Source organism: Dromaius novaehollandiae, chromosome 17, assembly GCF_036370855.1.
Source record: "Dromaius novaehollandiae isolate bDroNov1 chromosome 17, bDroNov1.hap1, whole genome shotgun sequence".
In the NCBI taxonomy this organism is placed as follows: domain Eukaryota; kingdom Metazoa; phylum Chordata; class Aves; order Casuariiformes; family Dromaiidae; genus Dromaius; species Dromaius novaehollandiae.
In genome coordinates, this window is record NC_088114.1 from 17,711,588 (window position 1) to 17,732,777 (window position 21,190).

The 21,190-nt window shown below is 63.1% G+C and overlaps 2 protein-coding genes across 3 annotated transcripts; both read right to left on the reverse strand.

Annotated features, from left to right (window-relative positions):
• Nucleotides 1-11,584: 11,584 nt before the first annotated feature.
• Nucleotides 11,585-13,459, reverse strand: MTFP1 (mitochondrial fission process 1). Its single transcript, XM_064522383.1, has 4 exons — nucleotides 13,182-13,459; nucleotides 12,670-12,797; nucleotides 12,343-12,575; nucleotides 11,585-11,959 (listed from the first exon to the last, which is right to left on the reverse strand). The coding sequence occupies exons 1-4, from the start codon at nucleotides 13,441-13,443 to the stop codon at nucleotides 11,884-11,886; spliced, it is 699 nt and encodes a 232-aa protein (XP_064378453.1). The 5' UTR covers nucleotides 13,444-13,459; the 3' UTR covers nucleotides 11,585-11,883.
• Nucleotides 13,460-14,140: 681 nt separating this feature from the next.
• Nucleotides 14,141-20,420, reverse strand: SEC14L2 (SEC14 like lipid binding 2). Of its 2 annotated transcripts, none has more exons than XM_064522385.1 (12): nucleotides 20,220-20,420; nucleotides 18,601-18,676; nucleotides 18,098-18,141; nucleotides 17,859-17,918; nucleotides 17,572-17,640; nucleotides 16,881-16,976; nucleotides 16,389-16,449; nucleotides 16,214-16,297; nucleotides 15,565-15,671; nucleotides 15,333-15,472; nucleotides 15,033-15,202; nucleotides 14,141-14,889 (listed from the first exon to the last, which is right to left on the reverse strand). In XM_064522385.1, the coding sequence occupies exons 1-12, from the start codon at nucleotides 20,271-20,273 to the stop codon at nucleotides 14,738-14,740; spliced, it is 1,113 nt and encodes a 370-aa protein (XP_064378455.1). In that variant the 5' UTR covers nucleotides 20,274-20,420; the 3' UTR covers nucleotides 14,141-14,737. The 2 variants fall into 2 exon arrangements, with proteins under 2 accessions (XP_064378455.1, XP_064378454.1); XM_064522384.1 differs by having other exon boundaries at nucleotides 17,572-17,760.
• Nucleotides 20,421-21,190: the final 770 nt, after the last annotated feature.

Here is a 21,190-nt window from a genome sequence, read left to right on the forward strand (position 1 = left end):
CCCAGCCCTGCTAGACCTGGCCAGGCACTGCTGTACTGGAGGCCTTGCTGTGCTGCAAGGTGGTTTGTGGCCCTGAGGTGTGCTGGGTGGGCCCTGCTTAGCATGGCTGTGGCCTCCCTGCCAGTGAACCTTCCCCCTTCCCCCCTCTCCCCCTGCTTTTGGGGTGTCTGTCAAGCTCAGAAAAATCTAGTGCCTGGAGATGCTGGGGAGGTGCAGGAGGTTATTGGGAGCATCTCTGGAGATGTGTGTCACTGTGCTCCCTTCCTCCCAGCACCCACTGGCTCAGTCTCTTATGGGTGCAATGGAGCCAGCATTCACCTGACTGTGCGGTGGGACCCCCAGCAACACAGGCTTATGCTGGACCTGCAGTCGCTCTACCTGGGCAGCTGCCCTCCTTCTGCTGTTGACAGCCAGCAGGGTCTCCTGCACTTCCAGTATGAGATGAAGGACTGTGGCTTCTCTTGCCTGGTGAGTCAGGACCCCTTGGTGGGTCAAGTGTGGGGTTGCTTGGATGCCCCTGAAGTGGCTGTGCTCTCTAGCAGTCAAGGAGGGATGCTCTCAGAGGGGCTGGAGAAGAAAGATGCTCCTCTGGCTGTGGAGACTTTCTGTCCTGACCCCAAAGGAAGCCCTTTGTGGTTTGGGCTCATACTGGGGCCACCAGCCCAGGACCACAGGCTGGGTGTCCAGGAAGGACAAGCCCTGGATGGCTTTGGACATCTTTGCAAGTCATGCAGGTGGCTGGTGTGCATCCTGGCTGGTCTCAAACTGCCTGCTTGGTGGGGATGAGCCATCCCAGGATGCTGTCTTGGGGAGATGTGACCATGCAGTGGTGAAATCCACCCAATGCAGAAGGGGAGACCAAGGGATGTGCTGACCTCTGCTGTCGCTGCTGCCTGCAGGTGTCTGGCGATGTGGTGGAGCACTTTGCTGACCTGCAGTACTGGCCACCCTATGGCAGGGACAGCTACTATTCCAGCCCATTTGTTGAGAGGATCAGCTGCACCAGCCATGGGTAAGTGGGCAGGTCCTTGGTGCCGAGCCTGGGTTGCCCAGCTCCTGGGTGTCTCATCCTCCCATTGGTGTCACCTGGGCAGCAGCTGGGACCTCTGCACTGTGTACATGGAGAATAGCCCTGCTGAGAGGCCCTGGCTCTGGGTTGTGACCAAGGAGGGGAAAGGCCCCAAAGACACCCTTTGGGTTGGGCGGGGAAGCTGAGAAAGCTGGGAAGGCGTTCTGGGGAGGCACAGGCAGATCTCTTTGGGCCCAGCTGGCCAGAGAGGGGGAGCATGGATGTGGCATATACTCTCCACTAATGAGCTGCCTCTCCTAGGGGAAACCATGTGACTCCAGTGAAGGCAGCCCCAGTCAGGGGCCAGCTCTCCGCCTTGGGTGTGCTGCTGTTCTCAGTGGCCCTTCTGAATGGTAAGAGGGTCCCTCTTGGCCACAGCAGTGCTGCTAGGCTGTGCCTGGTACTCAGTACTTAAGTCTCCTAGAAGTGCCTGGTCCAAGACCCAAGTGTCTTAGTTGCTTCCTCCAGGGATGCTTGCAGATGACTGGCCTTGTTAAAGTATCTATTGGGGTGTGTGAGTCCTCTCTACTCTGCCTCAGGGATGCATCTTCCCCAAGGGAAACAGGGATGAAGAGGATGGTTACCAGGCTGCCCTGTGTGGGTGGGGAAGTATCTTCTCCCCTCAAAAGGTGTTAGTGGGGAATCTCTCCATCATGCCCTCCCGAGCCTCAAACCGACAGGGGACGTTAGAAGGACACCAAGCAGATGGAGACCTCTCATGCTGTACTGGGCCAAGCCATCTGCCAGTACTTCTTTGAACAAATGTTAACTCATGTGCTTACTGACAGCGGACCTTGGTGCCCCATCAGACCCGCCAGTCTTCCTGCTGGGCTCTCAGATCCAGCTTGTGTTTGCTGTGGAGCGGCACTTTCACCAGCCTCTGCAGATCTTTGTGGATGAGTGTGTGGCAACTGCAACCCCAGAGCTGCACAAGTCCCAGAGGAACTACACTATCATCACAAATCATGGGTGAGTGGTCATGAAGGTCTAGGCATTGTCTGCTACAGATTGGCCCTGGCCTCACTACAAATCAAAGGAAGCTTGTTGGGACAGCTGAGCAGCTCTGAAAGCCCAGCATGGATGTAGCTCAGGGATATGCCAGTAGCATGGCTCCAAAACCCAGGAGGTGGGAGACAAGCAGAGCGTTATGGCTATGGTGACTGCAGGGACTAACTGGGCCCTCTGGTTCCAGGTGCCTTGTGGAGGGTAAGGTGGCAAATTCCTACTACTTGCCAAGAGCAATGCCCGAAGTTCTCCAGCTCTCCTTGCAGGCCTTCGAGTTTGTTGGTGCGGGCTCTAATGTGAGTAAACAAGCTGGGTCTGGAAAAAGTTTGAGGGGCTTTGAAGCCTCTAGTGTTGGCTCTTGAAGCTACAGCAAGGAAACTTTGATATTCCTACCGAAAAGCTGGATTCCCCTAGTGGGGGAAAGTGGCAATGCTCATCCCTGGATTTCCTTGCCATCTGGAGAATGCCTGGTAAGAAGTCCTATGTCTCCTGTGGAGCACCAGATTGCTGAGATGCTCCTCACACCTGCAGCTACTCGTTGTGGCTACAGCAGGGCTGGGCTTAGTCCTAGTCTCTGTCCACCCCTGCAGGGAACAAGACTTCCAGCTTGTGAGTGGGGTGTCTGGACACGTCCTCACCTCTTCCCTTGTAGATCTACCTCCACTGCCAAGTGCTCGTGTGGGACCCCGCACTGCATGCAGATGCCACCAGGAAGGCCTGTTCATTTTGCAGGGATACTGGCAGGTACAGATCTGTGGGAGATGCTGGCCTCCAAGAAGGGAGCCAGCCAGAGCCTCTTGGTTGGCCGTTCTTGTAGGGCTGTTCCAGGTAGCGCTAACTTGCATGTGCTTCTGCAGAGTCCCTGAGCTCTGCCACTGGTAGAGCTCATCTCATTCTCAAGAATAGCATGTGGAGCTTGTAACAGCACTTGCTTTTCTCCATCCATCACATTCTCTGAAGCAGCAAGAATGGCTGTACTGGCATGGAAGTTAGTCCCAAATGGTCAGGCTGAAGCAGAGCTGCCAGCTCTCTCCACACTACTTGTTCCAGGTAGTGGGTGACAGCTGCAGTGCCAGGAGGTGCAGGGAACTGTCCCTGCCCTGCTACTGGAGCTACCACCACTCAACTGCTTGTGATGCTGTCCAGGGACATGAGGCAGGTGCTGGGGATGCAGTGCCTGGAGCATCTCCCCCAAGATATCCACCACCCACAGGGTCTCCTGTGATGTGCCCAGGTCTCTGGCTGCTCCAGGCTGGGCACAGCAGTGTCTCACTGATGGTCCCTGTGCTGCCCCTAGGTGGGAGCTCCTGGATGAGCCCTCTGCAAGCTCTGTGTGCGACTGCTGTGACCACCATTGCCCTGGCACCAGCTCTCGGGCCAGGAGGGACCTGCGTGGTGAGGACCCCTTAGCAGCCTGGGAAGGTGAGGATGAGCTTTGCTGTGTTCCCATGGGTTGGGAATGCCTGGAGTGCCCCCCCTGCCTGCCCCACCTGAACCCCATGGGAGGTAACAAGGTGTCCTGGGGTGCAGGGACCCCTCAGGTCACCACTGCTGGTGCCACCTTCTCTGATCATCCTGGAGCTGAAGCAGCTGTGGTAAAGCTGTGCTGGGGATGGCATGTAGGCTTGAGGCCACAGATGTGGTGGGGCAGCCCTGGGGATGGGGACTAGGCCAGAGCTCGTGGGGGGAGGTAGGACCCAGCTCCAAGGAGTTGGAGTTCACTTTCCACACTCCAATGGAGGGCTCTTTCCTTTCACAGGCATGCTTGATGAAGACCAGCTTGCACACACCATCCTCATCGGGCCCTTCAAAGTGCAGGGCCTGGCTCCAGGGCTCAGCAGCACCATGAAGGACCCCACCAGCCCTGCAGTGGTGGGCAATCACAGAGGTTAGGGGGAGCCCTGCATCAGCAGGGGCTGACAGAAGCCATCTCCTGCTGCCTTGTGCTGGGAGCAGGAGTTGAAATCCCAGCTTCTGTCATGTACATCCTGGTCACTGGCCCCCTCTGGGTACCTGGGCCCCGCTAAAGGTGTGTGTCAAGGATGGGGTGGAAAACATGTCCAGACAAATGAGATGCTCTGCTCCCCTTCTTGCAGAGGGAAGCAGAGTCTGACTGCTGGCTCGCATGCACATGTATCCCTCCTCTGCTGGCTGTGGGTACAGCTGTGCTGGGTGCTCTGGTCTGGAACCAGACCAGCACTACTTGCACTTGCTACTTGCCTCTGTTCAGTGCCAAGGGAGATGTCAGACAAGTCCTATTAAACTCTTCCCACATTTGGAGCCCTTGTGTGTGTAAATGCCTTGAGTGCAGAGGGGTGCAGCAGGGTGGGGGCTAGGTGGGGGGGCTCCAAGCCTGGGGGGCTGGTCTGACCCTGCTGGCCCCTGGCTCTGCTGCCACAGTGCTCCCTTGGAAGAGGGGTGCTGCGGTGTTGCACCAGCTGCAGGGCTGAGCCTGTCCTGGCTGCCTGTGTGTCCTATAAAGTATAACACTTGCTGTGTATTGGCCACAGCTGCCCCCAGGCTGGCACAGTGCCTGATAACTGCCCCACGGAGTGGCTGGCAAAGCTGAGCAGCTCCTTCCCTTGCTCTCTGCAGCTTTCCCCTAACGGCTGCAATGAGGCACATCAAAATGTGGCAGCAGCTCCAGAGGGCAAGTGTGTGTGAAGCAGCTGCGGTTCAACTGCAAACATGGCACTGCAGCAAGTCTCTGCCCTCTGCTTGCCTGGTGCAGGCTGTTCACATAATGGGCTCTGCTTTGTGTCCCTGCCAAAACCAGGTGGGGGGCGAGAGACCTACAGCACAGCTAGGTTGTCTGCAGCAGGGAGAAGCCCTGGAGGTTCCTCCTGGGGTGCAGCTGCTCCTGCCACATTGGGGTCTCTCCTAGACAGAAGAAGACAGCTGAGCACCCTGTGGGCTCAGCCCTTTTCCTCCCCATGCTTGCATTTTTGGAGGCTAGGAGAGCTGGGTGGATGCAGATGGCAAGGGGGCTGTGCCAGGGATTTTAGGCCGTCTGAGACAGCCAGGAGCCACAGCTGAGGTTCAGGTCTCTATCCCAGTCACTACTGCTTCGCTACCCCGGCTGGGCTGCTCGTGCCCCTGGTCTTGGAGAGCAGCTAGGAGCAAGCCCCTGGGGGCAGGAGCAGAGGGCCATGAAGGAGCATGGTGCAGCCATCCTGCTGCTGCCAGCATGTGTTGGGGGCCAGGGCAGGCACTCGTGGCTGCCAGGACCACAACACAGGCTGAGCCAAGCAACAAGACAGGGGAGAATTGTGCTGCAACCCAACTGGGTCCCCAGGATGGCAGGAGTGTGCTAGTCCCACTGCTGGGGCTGGAGTCAAGTGACATCTGATTTCTAAGTTAGGGAACCATGGAAATGCCCTATGCCGGGCAGAGGTCTCTGTGGGCTCGACAGGCTGCAAACCCGGTGCTGGCACTGCCTGTGCTGGCCCTCTCTGCCCTGCGGCAAAGCAGCCTGGCTTCACCTGCTCCAGCAGCAGGTGGGAAGCAGCAATACCTTTATTAAACCTCTTGGGCAGGGGTGCTGGGGACACACTGGTCCCCAAAATCAAGGCAGTTCCCCTAGGAAATTAACCTTGCAAAATCCTGGCCCTAAATACTTGCACCTCGGTGCTATCCTAGCTCATGTGGGTGTGTTTAGTGATGGGCAGGAGCACCCTTCCCAGCTGCTTGGAGAAGGGAAAGTGGATTTGAAACAAGCCTTCCCTGGCCCCACGGTCCCCGTTCAGGGAATTGCACTCAGGGTCCTACGTGGGGCTGCGATATCTCCACTTAAACTGTCTCCCGAGAGGTGCATGGAAAAGGCCACCCGGCAACCACAGCTGGTTTTAAAGAAATGTGGCATCATCCTTCCTGTGGCACCGGAAACCCTCTGATGGCCTCAGCGGCTGCACAACCAACATCAGTGTGCTTCGCGCTCTGCTCCTACCGACTTGCTGCAGTTCACAGCTATATTTTAACATAGAGAAGATTAAGCAAATCCCCAAAAAAGTCCACATCCAAGAGCAAAACACCCCATTAGCCAGTGCTGAAGCAGGCAGCATAGGCTTGCAGGGCCATGTTCCCACGGTGCGGCCACAGTGGACAGGAGCGACCCCCCACGCCAAGGGGGCCCAGGACCCCCGGAGGCCCGCACGGACCACAGTGGCACAGAGGAGGGACATTGCTCCATTGCCGCTGCAGTGGGGCTGGACACAGCCAGGCTATGGACCCTGCTACCTCAGAGAGGGCTCCCAGAAGGGACAAGGGGACACCCTGGCCTGCCCCATCCTCATGGCTCACGGATCTGCCACAGGGCTTGCAAATTTGCCAGCTCATCTCCTTGAGTGTGAGAGGGCCTGGGCTGGTAGACCCTCCTCTGGGACAGGCTGAGCTACCCCAAGATTGGCAGCACCCACCTGGGCCTTATTTGCACCCAGTGCCTGGCTGTTTAAAGGCCCCCAGGTGTGGGAGCTGGAGGTTTTCCTTTGCAAGGATGAGGCCTTGCTGGTTTGTGCTGGTGTGTGGAGCTGTGCTGGGGGTGGCAGGTGAGTGGGGCTGGGGTGGGGACCCCTGTGGCATGGCCCTGGCTGCCTCCCTCAGTCCCTCTGGGAGGGATGGGTGGTGGCACCCCAGCAGCTGGGTGCAGGAGGGTGGTGGGTGTCCTGTATAGGCTCTCTCTGTCCTCCCCAGACCCTCCTTGTGCAAGTCCTCTGGCTGGAGAGGAGCTTTCTGAAAATGACCCTGCACTCTGGTGATGTGGGTTTGGAGCAATGGGGCTTGCCCTGAACTCCCTGTGCCTCTGACCCTCCCTAGGGCCAGTGTTTCTCCAAGGGCCCAGCATGGGTGGGGGAACTGGAGCCACTCATGTGGCTAGCAGGGATGCTGTCCCATCTGCCCTGCCATGTGAGTGGCTCCAGTCCCAACCCCACCTGGGGTCCTGGTGCCAGAGGGATGCTCATGGCATGGCATGGCCTGTCTGCTCCCGAGGGTGCTTGGTGCCAGCAGCTGTCTGAGGTGCCGGGGGTGCCTGATGGCAGTTCAACCCTGCTTTTTGGGCAGGCTGTGGAGGCCTTTGGGCCCTGCCACCTCCTCCTCCACCTGGGGTCTCTGGGCATCAGTCCACTGTGCTGCCCCTCAGCAGCCTCCTGGGTGCTCTGCATTCCTCATGCTGTGCCTGTCTGTCTCCATGGGGCTGAGCGGGGCTGCTGCAAGCAAAGCATTGCCCAAACGAGCTGCTGCTTGGCAGGCTGGGAAGGTGCAGGCCAGGTGCTCTGCTCTGAGTCCTGGGGGATCAGACCTAGGCATCCTTGCTGTGCCTGGGACATGCTGCTCAGGCCACTGCATGCTCAATGCCTCCTCTCAGTCCTGTTAGCTAAACTCTTCCCCTCTTACTGCAGAGACCACAATGGCTCCAGCTATTTCAGCATCTTCCCCTCCCATGGTGGCGGTTCCCGCAGCATCCTCCAGTGTGGAGCTAAGGGCTGCTCCTGTGCCGGCTGGTGCCACGGTGCCTGGCCCTGCCCTGGCAGAGACTCGTGCTCACGTCCATTCAGAGGAGCCAAGGATGAACTTCACCCTGAGGCTGCTGGGTGGGGAGCGCTCTGGTGGGTCCTACTTCAGGCCACCAGCTCTGGGGATGAGAACCCAGGACAGGGCCAGCCAAGGCTTTCCCAGAGAGGCCAGCTCAGGGGCTGCCTGGCAGCTGCTGGTGCTTTCTCCTGGGTGGTTTCAGTGCTAGAGACCCTCCAGGTGAAGGTGGCCATGCCTGTAGGACCATCGCTAGCATTTGGCTATCCACAGGGTTGTGGATGGTGTAGGGCTTTGAACAGTGGTGCCTGGAGATGCTCCCCATCACATGCCTGACACCACAGTCAGGCTTTTGGGAGGGAAGAGGGCTTGGCTGCCCCTTGCCAGCCTGATGAGCGATGTGGTCCCTGTGAGCTCCTCAGGAGGAGGAGGATGACCAGGAAAAGGCTGTAGCCCTAGAGAGCAGGAGGGGAAACCAGAGTACAGGGAACAGAGCCAGCACAGCTCTTGGGTTTCTAGGAGCAAGAGCTCACCCATGTGGTGGGCCTCAAAATAACGTACCTGCAGGTGGGCACCTGTCTTGCAGGGGTGGAAGCAGAGATGCTGGTGGGCTGGGAAGTCTGTCCCACATCCCAGTCCAGAGTGGAGCAGGTCCAGAGCTGTAGCACTGAGCCCAGCCTCCTGTCTCTATCAGGGGACCCCAGTGCCATGAAGAAGCCCCAGGTGTTCATCCCTGGCTCTCCCATCCATGTGGAGGCCAGGGTTGAGTTCAGTCCTGGCATCTCCCCGAAGATCTACGTGGATGAATGCTACGGGACAGACTCAAAGCACCTGGGCCGTTCCGGGAGGATCTATGTGGTTGTGAACAACCGTGGGTCAGTGCCTGTGCAAGGAGGGGTGTACTGCATGGGGAAAGGGACAGGGGTGAGTGGGCTGTGACCAACTGTCCCACTAGTTGCAGGGTTCAGACATCCCCAGGCAGGGCCATGGGTCTGCCCCTTGGTCTGCCTTCTCCTGTGAGAGCTTCTGCCTCCACCTCTGCTGGGGAAGTACATCTAGGGCAGAGTCTGGAGTCAGCCCTGGAGATGTCCCTTGGTTGCCCCTGGGTCTTTGGTGTCCTCTCCAGATGTCTGCGTGGCCAGAAATTGGGGAGCGTTGTCTGGCACCGAAGAGAGGAGTCTGCCCTCCAGTTCACCATCCCGGCCTTCACACTGGGTGATGAGCCCAAAGAAGAGGTGAGGCCAGGGTGCAGAGGGCAAACTTGGTGACAGGGCAGAGGTCCTGCTGGGGTGGTCTGGGGGTCCCAAAGTGCTGTTCTGCCTGGGTCCTTCCTGCTCCCCTCCCCTGGCTGTTCCTGCTCCCTGCAGGGGTGGGAAAGGTGGGCCTAAGAGGAAGGACATGGAGGTGTGCGAAGCAGAAAGCCCCCCAAGATGGCTGCAGCTCAAAGCAAAGCTTTAGCTCAGCTAACCAAGGCTTTGTGTGACCCATACCACCTTCTCCACATGTGATTCACTACCCCACAGTGGTGCTTTGGCTGGGCCTTGCGCTTCCTCTCAGGATGGGCTGGGTGTCTTGGCAGGTCTACCTGCACTGCCTGCTCACTGCCTGGGGTACCCGGACTGCCCAGAGACACGGCCAGAAATCCTGCTACTACAGTGATGCCTCTGCCAGGTAAGCCTGGCCTCTGCTGGGGTGGGGGGGACTCCCTGCCTGCTCTCAGCACCTGATTGAGTACCAGAGCACCCAAGGGTGCTTTGGGCACGGGTGCCAAGAAAGCCACCGGGCTCCCTTCCAGGGATCAAGCCCCCCGTCGTGCTTTCAACGCCATCTCTTCTCCCACAGTAGCTGGGCAGCACAACCACAGGTCCCTCTAGGTGCAGATGAAGGTGCTTTCTGGAGCCCTGGGGGTGGTCTTCCCCTGGGAAAGCTGCTCTCTTGGGCAGCTGAGCCATGGAGGGCTGGAGGACCTGCTGGAACTGCAACGCACGTGTCCTGGGGATGGAGGATGGGGCATGAGGGTCTTCAGCTCCCCCCTTCCCCTTGCAGCTGGCACAATGCAGAGGACCCTTCCCAGAGCACCATGTGTGACTGCTGTGACACCCACTGCCCCGCTGGTGATGCCCTCCCCAGAGAGCTGCCAGGTACCTGCCCTGGGCTGTCACCTCTAGTGCTTTGTGTGGGCACGTCCTGCCTGGGGGCTCTTGGTCCACAGCTGCTGGTGGCTTCTCCATGGTGATAACTTGCTCAGCCAAGGCTAGCTGAGACCCTGCAAGGCTCTGAGCAGCTGGGCTTTCTGCCAAGCCATAGCAGGGTGATTTGGGGGCCCAAACCTGGGCACAGCCTCCTGGATGGGGAGCAAGTCCCTAAAGACCCATGAAGGACCAGCTTGCTGCTGGGCCATTAGGAGGGAGTGTCTCTCACACACTTGAGCTAGGAGGGCTTTGGGCCACACCATGCTGTCACAGCAGGGGCCAAGGATACAATCAGGTCTGTAAGGGCCATGTCCTTGCTGCAGAGTTCCCAGGAGAGGGGATGCTCCACCAGAAGATGGTTGGGCCTCTGCTGGTGCAGAAGGAGGAGATCCCATGGTACGAAGGTGCGTGGACAGACCTTGCTCTGCTAAGATGTGAGGCCAGATGGCCCCGTACCTCTGTGGTCCCCGTGCCCCGCTGATCTAGTTCAGAGGAGTCTGGAGCTCTGGCTTTTGGTGCCATGATGGCCTCTCTGCCTGGGAGCGAGCACTTGCTTCCTCCCAAGACCAGGAAGCCTAAGAGGAGCAATTCCATCCCCCCTCAGTGCAAATCCCTGAAACCTCTCTTCTTCCTCCAGCACCATGCCGCACGGTGAAGAGGCTCCTGCTGGCCACTGTAGCATTTGTGGGCAGTGCTCTCGTGGCAGCTGCCCTTGTGGGAGGCCTCCTTGTCCTATGCTTGGCTGTGTCCCGCTTGCACAGGCGCAGCAGAAGGCCCCAGCTGCTGAAGACGAGAAAGCGCTATCCCTACCACGCAGAGCTGCAGACTGTGGTGGGGGCCCTTGTTGTCTCTGAAGGGTCAGAGAAACAGCAGGAGTCCATATAGACTATTCCAGCCTGAAGCATGGCACAGCTTGAGACTGGATACCCTTGTTCCTCCCCAATACAGTTGTTTTCTCTAAAGCTTGTCCTGCATCTAATTCTTCCTTGCAGGAAGGAGTAAGCTCCCAGAGGCTAGAGGGAGCTGTGACTGGCAACGTCACCCAGCGGTAAGGCATGACAGTGACACATCCCCTAGACCATCTGGCTCTGGTGGCATGTCCCAGTGTTCCCAGCCTGTGATGCATAGCCCAAAAGTGGATGCTATAGGAGCTGGTGGCTCTAGGCTGGAGGACCAGGAGCACCTCCTATGGAGAACCAGGCTTGTGGGAGGCAGCACCTGAGCTGGTCAGAGGTGGTGGCAGCTGCTAGGCCACTGTCCCCAAGGTCTCCTGTAAGTCTGCTATCAAAGGTTGAGGAGGGTAGGGGCATAGAGGGGGGCCCAGCTGGGGCTGGGCCTAAGAAAGGGGTACAGGGTCCTGCTGCTGGGTGTTTGGGTCCCAGGCTGGGACATCCAGCCCCCTGTGCAAGGGCACTGCACAGGGACCTCCTGGTGCTGCACAGGGAGATGCAGGGGTCTGGCTCTCCCACCACCTGAAGGCTGTAGAGGGCTCCTGGCTGAGGCTGCTCTCGTGGGGGCTGGGACTGGTACAGGCCATGACCTGTGGCCAGGAGGATGGTGGTGGGAGCAGGGCTGTGGTGGCTGTCACCGCATGGCCGGTTAGGTGCATCCATGCAGAAGAAGGAGCCATGAGGCAGCTCCTCTCCCCTGCCCGTGCTTCCCGAGGGCTGATGTTCGTGCCTTCAGCTTTGGGCTGCGGCCAGGCTTCCCCTGCAAGGGGACGCAGGCAGCAGGTCCTGCTGGCGCCAACAGTGCTTTGGTGCCCTAAACACCACGCGGAGCCAGAGCAGAGTCAGATCTGAAATGGTTTATTAGGACCAGTCCACGAGGGGAGAGTTGATAGGTGCTGGCAGAGCAGATCCATCCTGTGGGACCGCTCTGGGGTTGTGACCTGAGGATGGTTTCACAGTGAACGGACTTCAGCAGCCTAAATCATCAAAGTGCCTTGGTTTCCCACGGGTCCTGGGGCCGGCCTGGCTCCGCTGGGATGCGCTGGCATGTCGTGGCCCTGCCGGGAGCTGGTCCTGCTGGTGCAGGGGGGCATGGTGCACGGTGGGCGCCAATATGTGACTGCTGCCGGCCCGAGGCGGTTCAGGATGAGGATGGCGGCTCTCCCTCTGCGCCGTAGAGCTTGCGAATGCTGGAGTCCATGAGGAAATCCACAGTCCTGTTGGGGGGGATGATGGAGAGCAGGATGAGCTGGGTCCTGGGTGGGGGGACAGGGCTGGGAGCTGCCTCTGCTTGCTGGGGTCTGTCCTGTATTCACCTCAAACCAAAGAGGGGCTTAGCGTGGCCTCTGCTTTGCTCGTGCCCAAGCTACCCCCAACTGCTCCTCTTCCTTGCTGGGCTTCTGGGGAGGACCACCTCCAAAGCCTCATCCTCCCCCGGCACCATCACAGCAGTGAGAAACAGTGCTGAACCCCCACGTCACTGAGACCGGAGCCCGAGCTGGGTCACCGCAGAGCTGAAACACTCCATCCCTCGCGCCCTGCCTGCACGGGGCAGGCGGAGGCAGCAGCCCCGTCCCCCCTCCCCAGGCGCAGCACTTGCCTGTCAATGGGCTTGACGATGAAGGGGATGGCGGAGAGCCCCAGCGCCGTGGTGGTCCACTTGCGGAGGGGGAGCGGCCAGCGGGTCAGCGAGCCCAGGAGGTAGAGGGAGGCGGCGCAGAGGCGGTTGATGGTGAAGCCGGGGATGGCCACAGAGGCCAGGCTTTGCCACACAAAGGTGTCCACCACGGCCACCCCCACCCGTGCCGTCTTCCCGGCGTCAGGCGCGTGAGTCTGGGGGGCACAGAGAGCCTGGGTCCAGGGCGCCGCGGGCACCGGCGGCTGCCACCGCGGAGGGGAAGGGGCAGGCGCCGGCCGACGCACTCACCACGGCCGCTTTCTTGCCCTTGTCAATGGCGTCTGCCGTCACGTAGGCCGTTGCCACGCCGTAGCTGGCCCAGACCAGCGAGACAGGCACGATGGCGCGGAAGGACTCGCCCACCTCATTGGCGTAACCTGGAGGCCGGGATGGGTCAGGGGGGCCGGGGTGCACGGGACCTCCCCCTCCCCGGGCCCCTCGGGAAGCAGGAGGAGGCTGGATCTGCTCCAGGGTCCCCAGCCGGCTCGTCAAGCGCCCACCGTGGCCCCTGCCCGCACGAGGGGTCCGGCCAGCCCCGGTGCACCCGCTGCGGCAGGTCCCAGCCGCGTGGTGCGGGGGCCCCCGGGCCTCATCCTGCAGGAGCGCTGGGCTGCAGCACCCCGGGGCCGGCAGGATGCGACCGGGCCAGCCGGGTCACCTTGGACCCGCCCGCTGTGCCCGCGGCCGGGGGGCCGGGCGGGGTGCACGCGCGGCCGGGGGGGGGTCGTGCCGGTGCCGGTGCCGGTGCGCGCGGCGCTCACCCAGGTAGCGGACCCACGTGTCCCGGTAGAGGTCGCGCTCCGCCGCCCCCATAGCGCGCTCCCGCCGCCGCGGCCCCAGCGCAGCGCCGCCCGCCCAAGGGAGCGTCAGCGAAGTGCGCCGCGCGCCCCGCCCCGCCCCGCCCGGCCCTGCCCCGCCCGCTGCCCGCGCCGCGCCCTGCCCGCTCTTCGCGCGCCGCGCTGCCGGGAATTGGCGGACGCTCCCCGCTCGCAGGTCGGCGTCTTCGCCGCTCTTCCGCCCCATAAAAAGATGGCGGCAGCGACGCGGCTGCTGGCAGCCACGTGACCCGAGGGCCCCACACAGTGCTCGTATTGGACCCGCGCCAATAGCGGCGCCCTGGGGATGCTGACGCAATGGGGCGGGTCACGTGAGGGCATCGAGGGGGTCCAGGGAACCTCGGCGTGTTAGAGGGGCTGGGCAACATCGGGGGCTGGGGCACAGCAGGGGCTGGTCACGGGGCTGGGGCCACAGCAGGGCCTGGTTGTGGGGCTGGGACATAGCAGGGTCTGCTTGTGGGGCTGTGGACACAGCGGGGGCCAGTTATGGGGCTGGGGCCACAGCTGGTGCCTGTTACTGAGCCTGGGGCACAGCAGGGCCTGGTTATGAGGCTTAAGACACAGCAGGTTCTGGTTATGGGCTCAGGACACCGCAGGGGCCAGTTATGGGGCAGGGGCCACAGCAGGGCTTGGTTATGGAGCTGGGACATAGTAGGGGCTGGTTGTGGGGCTAGGACAGAGCAGGGGCTGGCTGTGGGGCTGGAGGCACAGCAGGGGCTGGTTACAGGGTTGGGGGGCCACAGCAGGGCCTGGTTATGGGGCTGGGGAAACAGCAGGGGCCAGTTATGGGGCCAGGGGTGCCATTCGCAGCCATGGTGCAGCCCCTGGTCCCTGGGCCGAGCACCACCACTCCCCCACACCCCAGAGAGCAGGCGAGACACAGCTCTGTCTATCCCTTTACTCCCACCGCGGCCCCCGTGCTGCCATGGGGCACACCCTAAGGCACGCAGGGGTCACTGCCCACCAGCCCCCTATGCCCCTCCTCAGCCAGCAGCCCTCGGGGGGTGGGGGTCTCCTTCATGTGCCGGTGCCATCCTCAGGGTGCAGAGAGCAGCCGTTGGGGACTGGTGCACCCCAAAAAGTGCAGGGTGCTTGTGTGCGTGCTTCAGGTGGCCCCACTCACTGCATGGAGGGGGGTTCCTGCCCAGGCCATGGGGGGCAAAGCCCTGGGCAGGTGCAAGGGGCAGGCTCTGCCCCACTTGTTTTTGGTGGGCACCAACAGCATGGGGCAAGGGGGCAGTAGCTTGCCCCATGGGGCTGACCAAAGCCCCCCCCTATTGCTCCCCAGTAAGGGGGTGGCGAGGCCAACATCAATGCCAGCCCCAGGCAGGACACCCAGGGGAGCCGCCCCAGCACCCTCAGGCCCCTTGCCCAGGGTCCTCTCGGGGCAGGGTGACAGGGGGGCACAACTTGCCACCATGCTGGGGGGGCCAGAGTGTGGGGCTGGGGGAGCCGGCACGGTAAGGCACCAGGCCCAGGTGTTAGGGGCTGCTATTGAGGGCCACCTCGCTCATCTTGTCCCCTAGTTTCTGGATCTGCTCCTCCGAGGTCTTATCGGGCAGCAGGACTTCCACGGTGTAGCTGACCTTCTTGGCGTGGATGTAGCTGTAGGTGTTGTCAAAGCGCAGCACGTCTGCGGGCAGGAGGGGGCAGGGGGTCAGGGGAGCTGGCTCAGCGCCCTGACCCCAGGGTGGGGACCCTCACATATCTCGTAGCAGGGTGCAAGGTCAGGCTGCTGCCCTGCGGGATCGGCAGGGACGCTGAGGGGACACTCACAGATCCCAGGTGCCGAGCAGGTGAGGGAGCCGTCCTCGGGCACCATGTGCGAGTTGTAGCGCTGGTTAGGGTGGACCTCAGTCATGTCGCCAGCTCGCTGCCGCTCCCCGATCTTGGTCTTCAGGTACACCCCAAACCCCACGTCAGCTCCCTCTGACCTGAACTGCCACCTGCCAAAAAGAGGCAGAGGTTGTCATGCCCTGCCCTCGGGGCTGGCACCCTCTTCCAGGTCCTCACCACCCCAATTCCCCGTTTTGCCAGGGTACCCCTGCTGTGGGGCCGGCCCAGCCACCCCCTCACCTGAGGACACAGCCGGGGAAGAGGATCTCGTACTCGACCTGGTGGGACGAGCCCCTGTTCACCACTACCGTGTGGTCATACTGCTGTGTCAGCTGGTCCCGCACGTAGTACTTGTGGGGCACGTCCCCGCCATAGTTAATCTGGAAGGGGTCAGAGCCAGCTGTGACCACAGGGCACTGCGGGCCACCTGCCCTCGCTGGGGAGGGCTTGCGGGGTGGTGATCTCCTCCTACCTTGCTTGGGCACTTGGGGTTCCCATCAGGGTCCGTGAGGGTGCCCCCGTACTCCACAGGGATCTGCTCGGGGTCAATATACTTCTGCAAGACCTCCTTCCAGTTGGCTAGCGGAGCAGAGGACAGCAGGTCAGGGGGCTTCCTGGAGGGCCATAACCCGCAGGAGGAGCCCTCAGCCCAGCCAAAGGGTCCTCACTTGGGCCAGTGGCTGGGAACACCCCTGGGGTGGGCCCAGCAAAGCCCCGGGTGGACGAAAGCAAATGGGGAGGTTGCACCTTGCTTTTGGCTTACGTCCTGCCCTGCTGTGGCTGGCTTTGCCCCCGGCCAGGGGCCACTGGGGCTGAGGGGACAGGGTAGTCCTCCCACAGCTTCCTCCTCTCCCACCCACGACGGTCAGGGAAGGAGCCACAAGTCTCACAACCCTCAGAAACCAATGTGTTTGGCCACCTTCCAAGAGTCACAAGGGGTGGAGGCTCCATTCACCTGTGCTGGGACACTGCAGGCCAGTGGGGGCAGTGGGCTGGATACAGCCCCAGGGGATCCCCACAGAGCCTGGGAGCAGCCCATAGGTCTCCTCCCTGCCCTCCAGCCTGAGGAGGAGCCAGGGCAGCCTAAGGGACACACACGGCAGGGCCTGAGCACAACTCACATCCCAGCACCACGACCTTCTTGCGGGTGTCCTCGCTCAGGAAGTGCTTGATAAGGTTGTAGGCCACCGGGAAGATCTTGGGAGCTGGGAAGCAGAAGCCGAGCGTTACAGCAGTGGCGGCCCAGAAACATGGCTTTTCGGGGTGGGCCAGCTCTGCCCCCAGGGCTGAACTCACCTTTCACGATAAACAGGCGCTTCAGGGATTCGGGGTAATTCTCTTCGAACATGGAGAGGAGCTGCAAGACAGAGAGAGCTTCATTCAAAGGGAAACCCAATGCTTGTCTTCCAGCCCCAAACCCTACCGCCCCACTCCCCATTTGGGCTCTGCCAGGGTGCAGGACAGCACACAGGACACCCCAAGCTCCAAGGATCCCCCAGAGGCCTCCAGAGCCAGCGGCACTGTGTGACGATGCCCTGGGCACAGCCGCCCACAGGGCAGTCCATGCCTGGCCAGGCTCCTGCGAGGATCTGCTCTTGCATCAGCCCTTATGGCCGCAAGTCAGACCAGATCCCTGAGTCAACACCACACCAGCCCAGGGACAAGGGAGGAAGTTTTGACCCCAGCAACAACATGTTTGTCCCTCCCTCCCACAGGGAGACGTGCCAGAGATGCCCGGAGTGGAGGTGAGCCCTGCTGTGGGGGCAGAGACACCGGCAAGCCCCTCACCTCTCCATACGTGTCCACAGCTGGCTTCCAGAGGTGCTTCAAGCCCAGGCCCTCACAGTCATAAACCATCAGCACCACCTCGATCTTCCTGCCCAGCTGGGAGCAAGGGAGGACATGGCGTCAGGCAGAGCCAGACCCCGTGGAGAGGAACGTGCCATGGGACAGGGCGAGTGGACGGCTGCAGGGCAGGACCCCAGCACCCCATGGCGCTGGCCACAGTGGGGTGGCCAGCTGCACCCAGCGCAGCAGGCAGACATGCCCCGGGTTGGCCTGTGGTTATATGGGCAGCCGGTTTGCAGGGGGAAGCAGTGGTTGTTGCCAAAGCACTGCTTGCAGCCCAACCCAGAGCCCAGCTGCCTGTTCCACCCACAGGTTCCCACCCAGCCCTTGTCACCCCGTGACGTCCTACCCCGCCACCCTGCAAGGGCAGGACAGGCCACCGGCAGCCATGGCATCAGGGTGGCAGGCAGGGGCTGGGGCAGCTCAACACCATGCCTTAGCCAGGCCAGAGCCTCCTCCAAAACATCAGTGCAGAAAAACCATCACAACGTGTGTGTGGATGGTGGGGCAGGGACACAGGCTGGGACGCACGCTGGTGGGGACGGATGGGACGTGGACCGGTGGGGCTCACGGGGACACAGGCTGGTGGGGCCAGCAGGGCTGGATGGGATGTGGGCAGGGAGGACCTCACCTTCTGGCTCTGCTTCTCGCACTCACGCCGCAGCACCTCGCAGTCGCGGAACTTGTTCTTGAGCAGGTCCTGCTTGGAGGCAGAGAAGAGCAGCCCCTTGGCATCCAGGGGCCCGATGATGTCGTACCAGATGGGGCAGCCCTCCCGGTCGTAGCCACACATGCCCCCGGACATGTATTTCCTGATCACCTGTGGGAGCGGACGGGACCTCAGGGCCCGGCAGGTGGGTGGCCCCGGGGTGGCTCGTACCCCATGGCCAAGGGACACTCACCTCGGGGGACACTCACCTCGGGGGGCTCCCAGGCAAGGATGTTCTCGGCATCCATGCGCTTCCGGACCTCGACGTGCTGCGAACACAAGGCAGAGCAAGGTGGGGTGAGGGCACCCACCAGCCCCACGCCACTGGATCCGTCCCGCTTGGGCTGGCATTGGGGATGGGGAACGCTGCGAGCCCTCGACTGGGGCATGCAGCGGCGGGGTCTCCCGCGTCGGGAAAGGGGGTGCCGGGTTCGGGGGTCCCTCTCACCTTGCGGAGCATGGCCTCCGATTTGGGCAGGTCGAAGCAGCGCGCTGCAAGAGAGCGGAGAGACTCGACTGCGCTGCAGGGGCCGGGTGGGCACCCGAAGCCCCCGTGGCCCTGCCGGACGCCGGGTGGGCAGAGGCGCTGAGCCAGCCCCTGCCCAGCTCGCGGGTCCCGGGCACGGGGTGGCCGAGCCCAGGGCGAACACGGCCCGTGAGCTCCGTTATCACCGAACCCGCCGCCCTCACCCAGCTCTGCTCTTATCGCCTTTCTAAAGTCCAAGAGAGGCAGGCCGCCATGTATACCGGCCCGCGGGCAGCCCCCGGGCGCCCTCCCTGCCCGCATGCCCAAGGCCCTTTCGGGCTCTGCCTCCGCTCGCCGAGCTGGAGGGTGGCCCGACCCCAGCGTCTCGGCGAGGTGCCCCCGTGGCTCCAGATGCCATCCCCAGCGCAGCGTGCCGGCCACGGGATGCTGGCCCCAGCACCCACCGCGCCGTCCCCACGCGTTACCTCGGAGCCATTTCAGGAGGAAATAGTCGTCCTGGGAGGGCAGGCAGGGGAGCACGTCCTTGAGGTTCTCCCGAAACTGCGGAGGGAAGAGGCACAGCCAGTCAGCGCCCCCGCGGGCGCTCACCCCGAGGGACCCGGGCGCACAGCCCGCCGGCCCAGGCGTCCCCCGGATAATGCAGGGCGCAAATCTCCCCATGCCGTGCCAGGCAGGGGCCTCCCTTAACGAGGCCTCCGGGATTATCTCCGTCCGTATTTAGGTGCAATTAAACCCTGGATTAGCTTCGCCGCCCTGCGAAACACCACAGCAGCCCTGGGTTTTCTCCGCTCGCCCTCAAAGGCGTCGCGGCAGGGCGGTTTCGGCGACACACCAAATCGCAGTCCCCCTCCCCTGCAAAAAGGGGGTTTGCTGCCCCGGCGGGCAGCGCTGGCCGGGCCCTCGTGCTGGGTCACGTCCAATGCCGAGGGGAGGCGATGCTCCGTCAGTGCCCAGGGTTCGCGGCCCGTGGCGTGGGATGGCGTTTGGCCACCTTCGAAAGCAACCGATCAAGTTGCTCAAGTCGCCCTCTCCTCGGGATTAAACCGCACAGGGGAAGATAAACCCCAGGTGCCGGCTGTAAACATAAAGGTGGGATCGGGCAGATCCGCTCTCTCCAGCGACCTTGCTACGCGCAAGGGCCCGGTTTTCCGGTCTGGTGGGGGGTTCCCAGCGCGTCCGAGCACAGAGGAGCTCTGTGTTGCCGGCGCAACAGCCTGGGCATTTTGGAGAGCCGTCCTGCAGCTCAGAAACCACCCAGAAAATGGGGAACTGGCGTCAGCCCAGATTTCTCCCGCCTCCGCTGGGCTCAGCACCTCTGCGATGGAGCGAGCCGCCCCCAGTGCCGGGGCTCAGTGGAGATGGCTGGTCCCACCAGGGCACTCAGCACCCGGGGACACGGCCCCGTCGTCCTGGCAGCCATCCCTCGAGGCGGCCTGCCGTGGGAAAGCTGCCACGGCCCTGACGAAGCTCCGGCAGCAGGTTTCCCCAGGGCACCGGGGTCAGCGACTTGCCGGGCCCTGGGATCGTGCCCCCAGGGAGGGGACACTTTCCTCCCGCTCCGTCCCACCAGGGACCCGCGCCGCGCCCGGCAGGGAAGCAGCCAGAGGTAGCGACGAGGGGTCGGCGCCATCCCACTGGTCCCGCCATGGATCACCGCTCGGCTCGGGAACGGCCTGGTGGCCAGGGAGCCTCCGCAGCTGGTGCTGCCGTGGCCTCGCTGACACCGGGGCAAAGGCGTGGGACCGGTCACGGCGGCACAGGAGCAGCCCTGCCCCGGGGCTTCCCATGGCCGCCTCCACCCCACGGCACCCTGCCAAGGCGCCGGGGCCGCGCGGCAGGCCGGAGCGCGGCGTGAGCCGGGGCGCGCAGCCGGGCAGGATGCGCCGGAGGAAAAAAGCAGCGGAGGGAGATAACAAATAAAGGCAGCGCGGCGCCGGGCGGCGCTTCGGGCGGGCAGGCCGGGCTGCCGGCGCGATGCTCGGCGAGGCGCTGCGGCGGCGAGCGAAGCGCCGGGGCACCTGCGCCAGCCCCGCGGGCCCGGCTCAGCGTCCCGGGCGGCCCCGGGGCCCCCGGCGCGGCTCACCTGGGCCAGCGCCTCCGCCTGCCGGGCGCTGAGGTCCCCCACGCGGCCGCTCATGGTGCGGGGCCCGGCGCGGCTCCGGGGCCCGGTGCAGCGCAGCTCCGGGCAGCGCGCCGGCCTGCGCCGCCTCTTAAGGGCCGGGGCGGCGGCGGCGGCGGCGGCAGGTTGCGGCGGCCCCGCCGGCAGCGCCGCCTCCCGCCCCCGGGCCGCCCCGCCCCGCCCCGCCCGGGCCGCGCGGCGGCGGCAGCGGCCTTGGACCCTGCCCGCTGCCGCCGCTGCTGCCCGGGCGGTCAGGACCCGGGTCCCGGGGCCGCCCGGGGCACGGACAGGCGGGCGGGGGGCCGTGGGGCAGGGGCAGGGCATGAGGCGGGGACAGGGATGGAGAAGGGGACGGGGCCATGGGGCAGGGACAGGGCATGGGGCGGGGACAGGGATGGAGAAGGGGACGGGGCCATGGGGCGGGGACAGGGATGGAGAAGGGGACGGGGCCATGGGGCAGGGACAGGGCATGGGGCGGGGACAGGGATGGAGAAGGGGACGGGGCCATGGGGCAGGGACAGGGCATGGGGCGGGGACAGGGATGGAGAAGGGGACGGGGCCATGGGGCAGGGACAGGGCATGGGGCGGGGACAGGGATGGAGAAGGGGACGGGGCCATGGGGCAGGGACAGGGATGGGGATGGGGCCATGGGGCAGCGATGGGGGCAATCCATGGGGCAGGGATGGGGGACACAGTGCGGGGACAGGGATGGGCAATGAGGAGGTGGCAGGGACAGGGATGGGGACAGGGATGGGGCCATGGGGCAGGGATGAGGCCATGGGCAGGGACAGGGCATGGGGCGGGGATGGGGATGGGGCCATGGGAAAGGGATGGAGCCATGGGGCAGGGATGAGGCCATGGGGCAGGGATGGGGGGCCCAGTGCAGGGGCAGGGACGTGCCCCCGTTCCCACATTCCACCCCAGAAGCAGGAGGT

Bases quoted from the DNA above. Each gene is read 5' to 3' on its own strand.
- MTFP1 (XM_064522383.1), bottom strand. From the start codon at position 13,443: ATGGGGCGGAAGAGCGGCGAAGACGCCGACCTGCGAGCGGGGAGCGTC. The intron at 12,576-12,669 runs GTGAGTGCGTCG...TGTGCCCCCCAG, and splicing joins AGGGCAAGAAAGCGGCCGTG to ACTCACGCGCCTGACGCCGG. The intron at 11,960-12,342 runs GCAAGTGCTGCG...CCCCCCCAACAG, and splicing joins ATCGTCAAGCCCATTGACAG to GACTGTGGATTTCCTCATGG.
- SEC14L2 (XM_064522384.1), bottom strand. From the start codon at position 20,273: ATGAGCGGCCGCGTGGGGGACCTCAGCGCCCGGCAGGCGGAGGCGCTG. The intron at 15,672-16,213 runs GTGAGTTGTGCT...CTGCTCCGCTAG, and splicing joins GAAGGTCGTGGTGCTGGGAT to CCAACTGGAAGGAGGTCTTG. The intron at 15,203-15,332 runs GTGAGGGGGTGG...TCTTTTTGGCAG, and splicing joins TTCCCCGGCTGTGTCCTCAG to GTGGCAGTTCAGGTCAGAGG.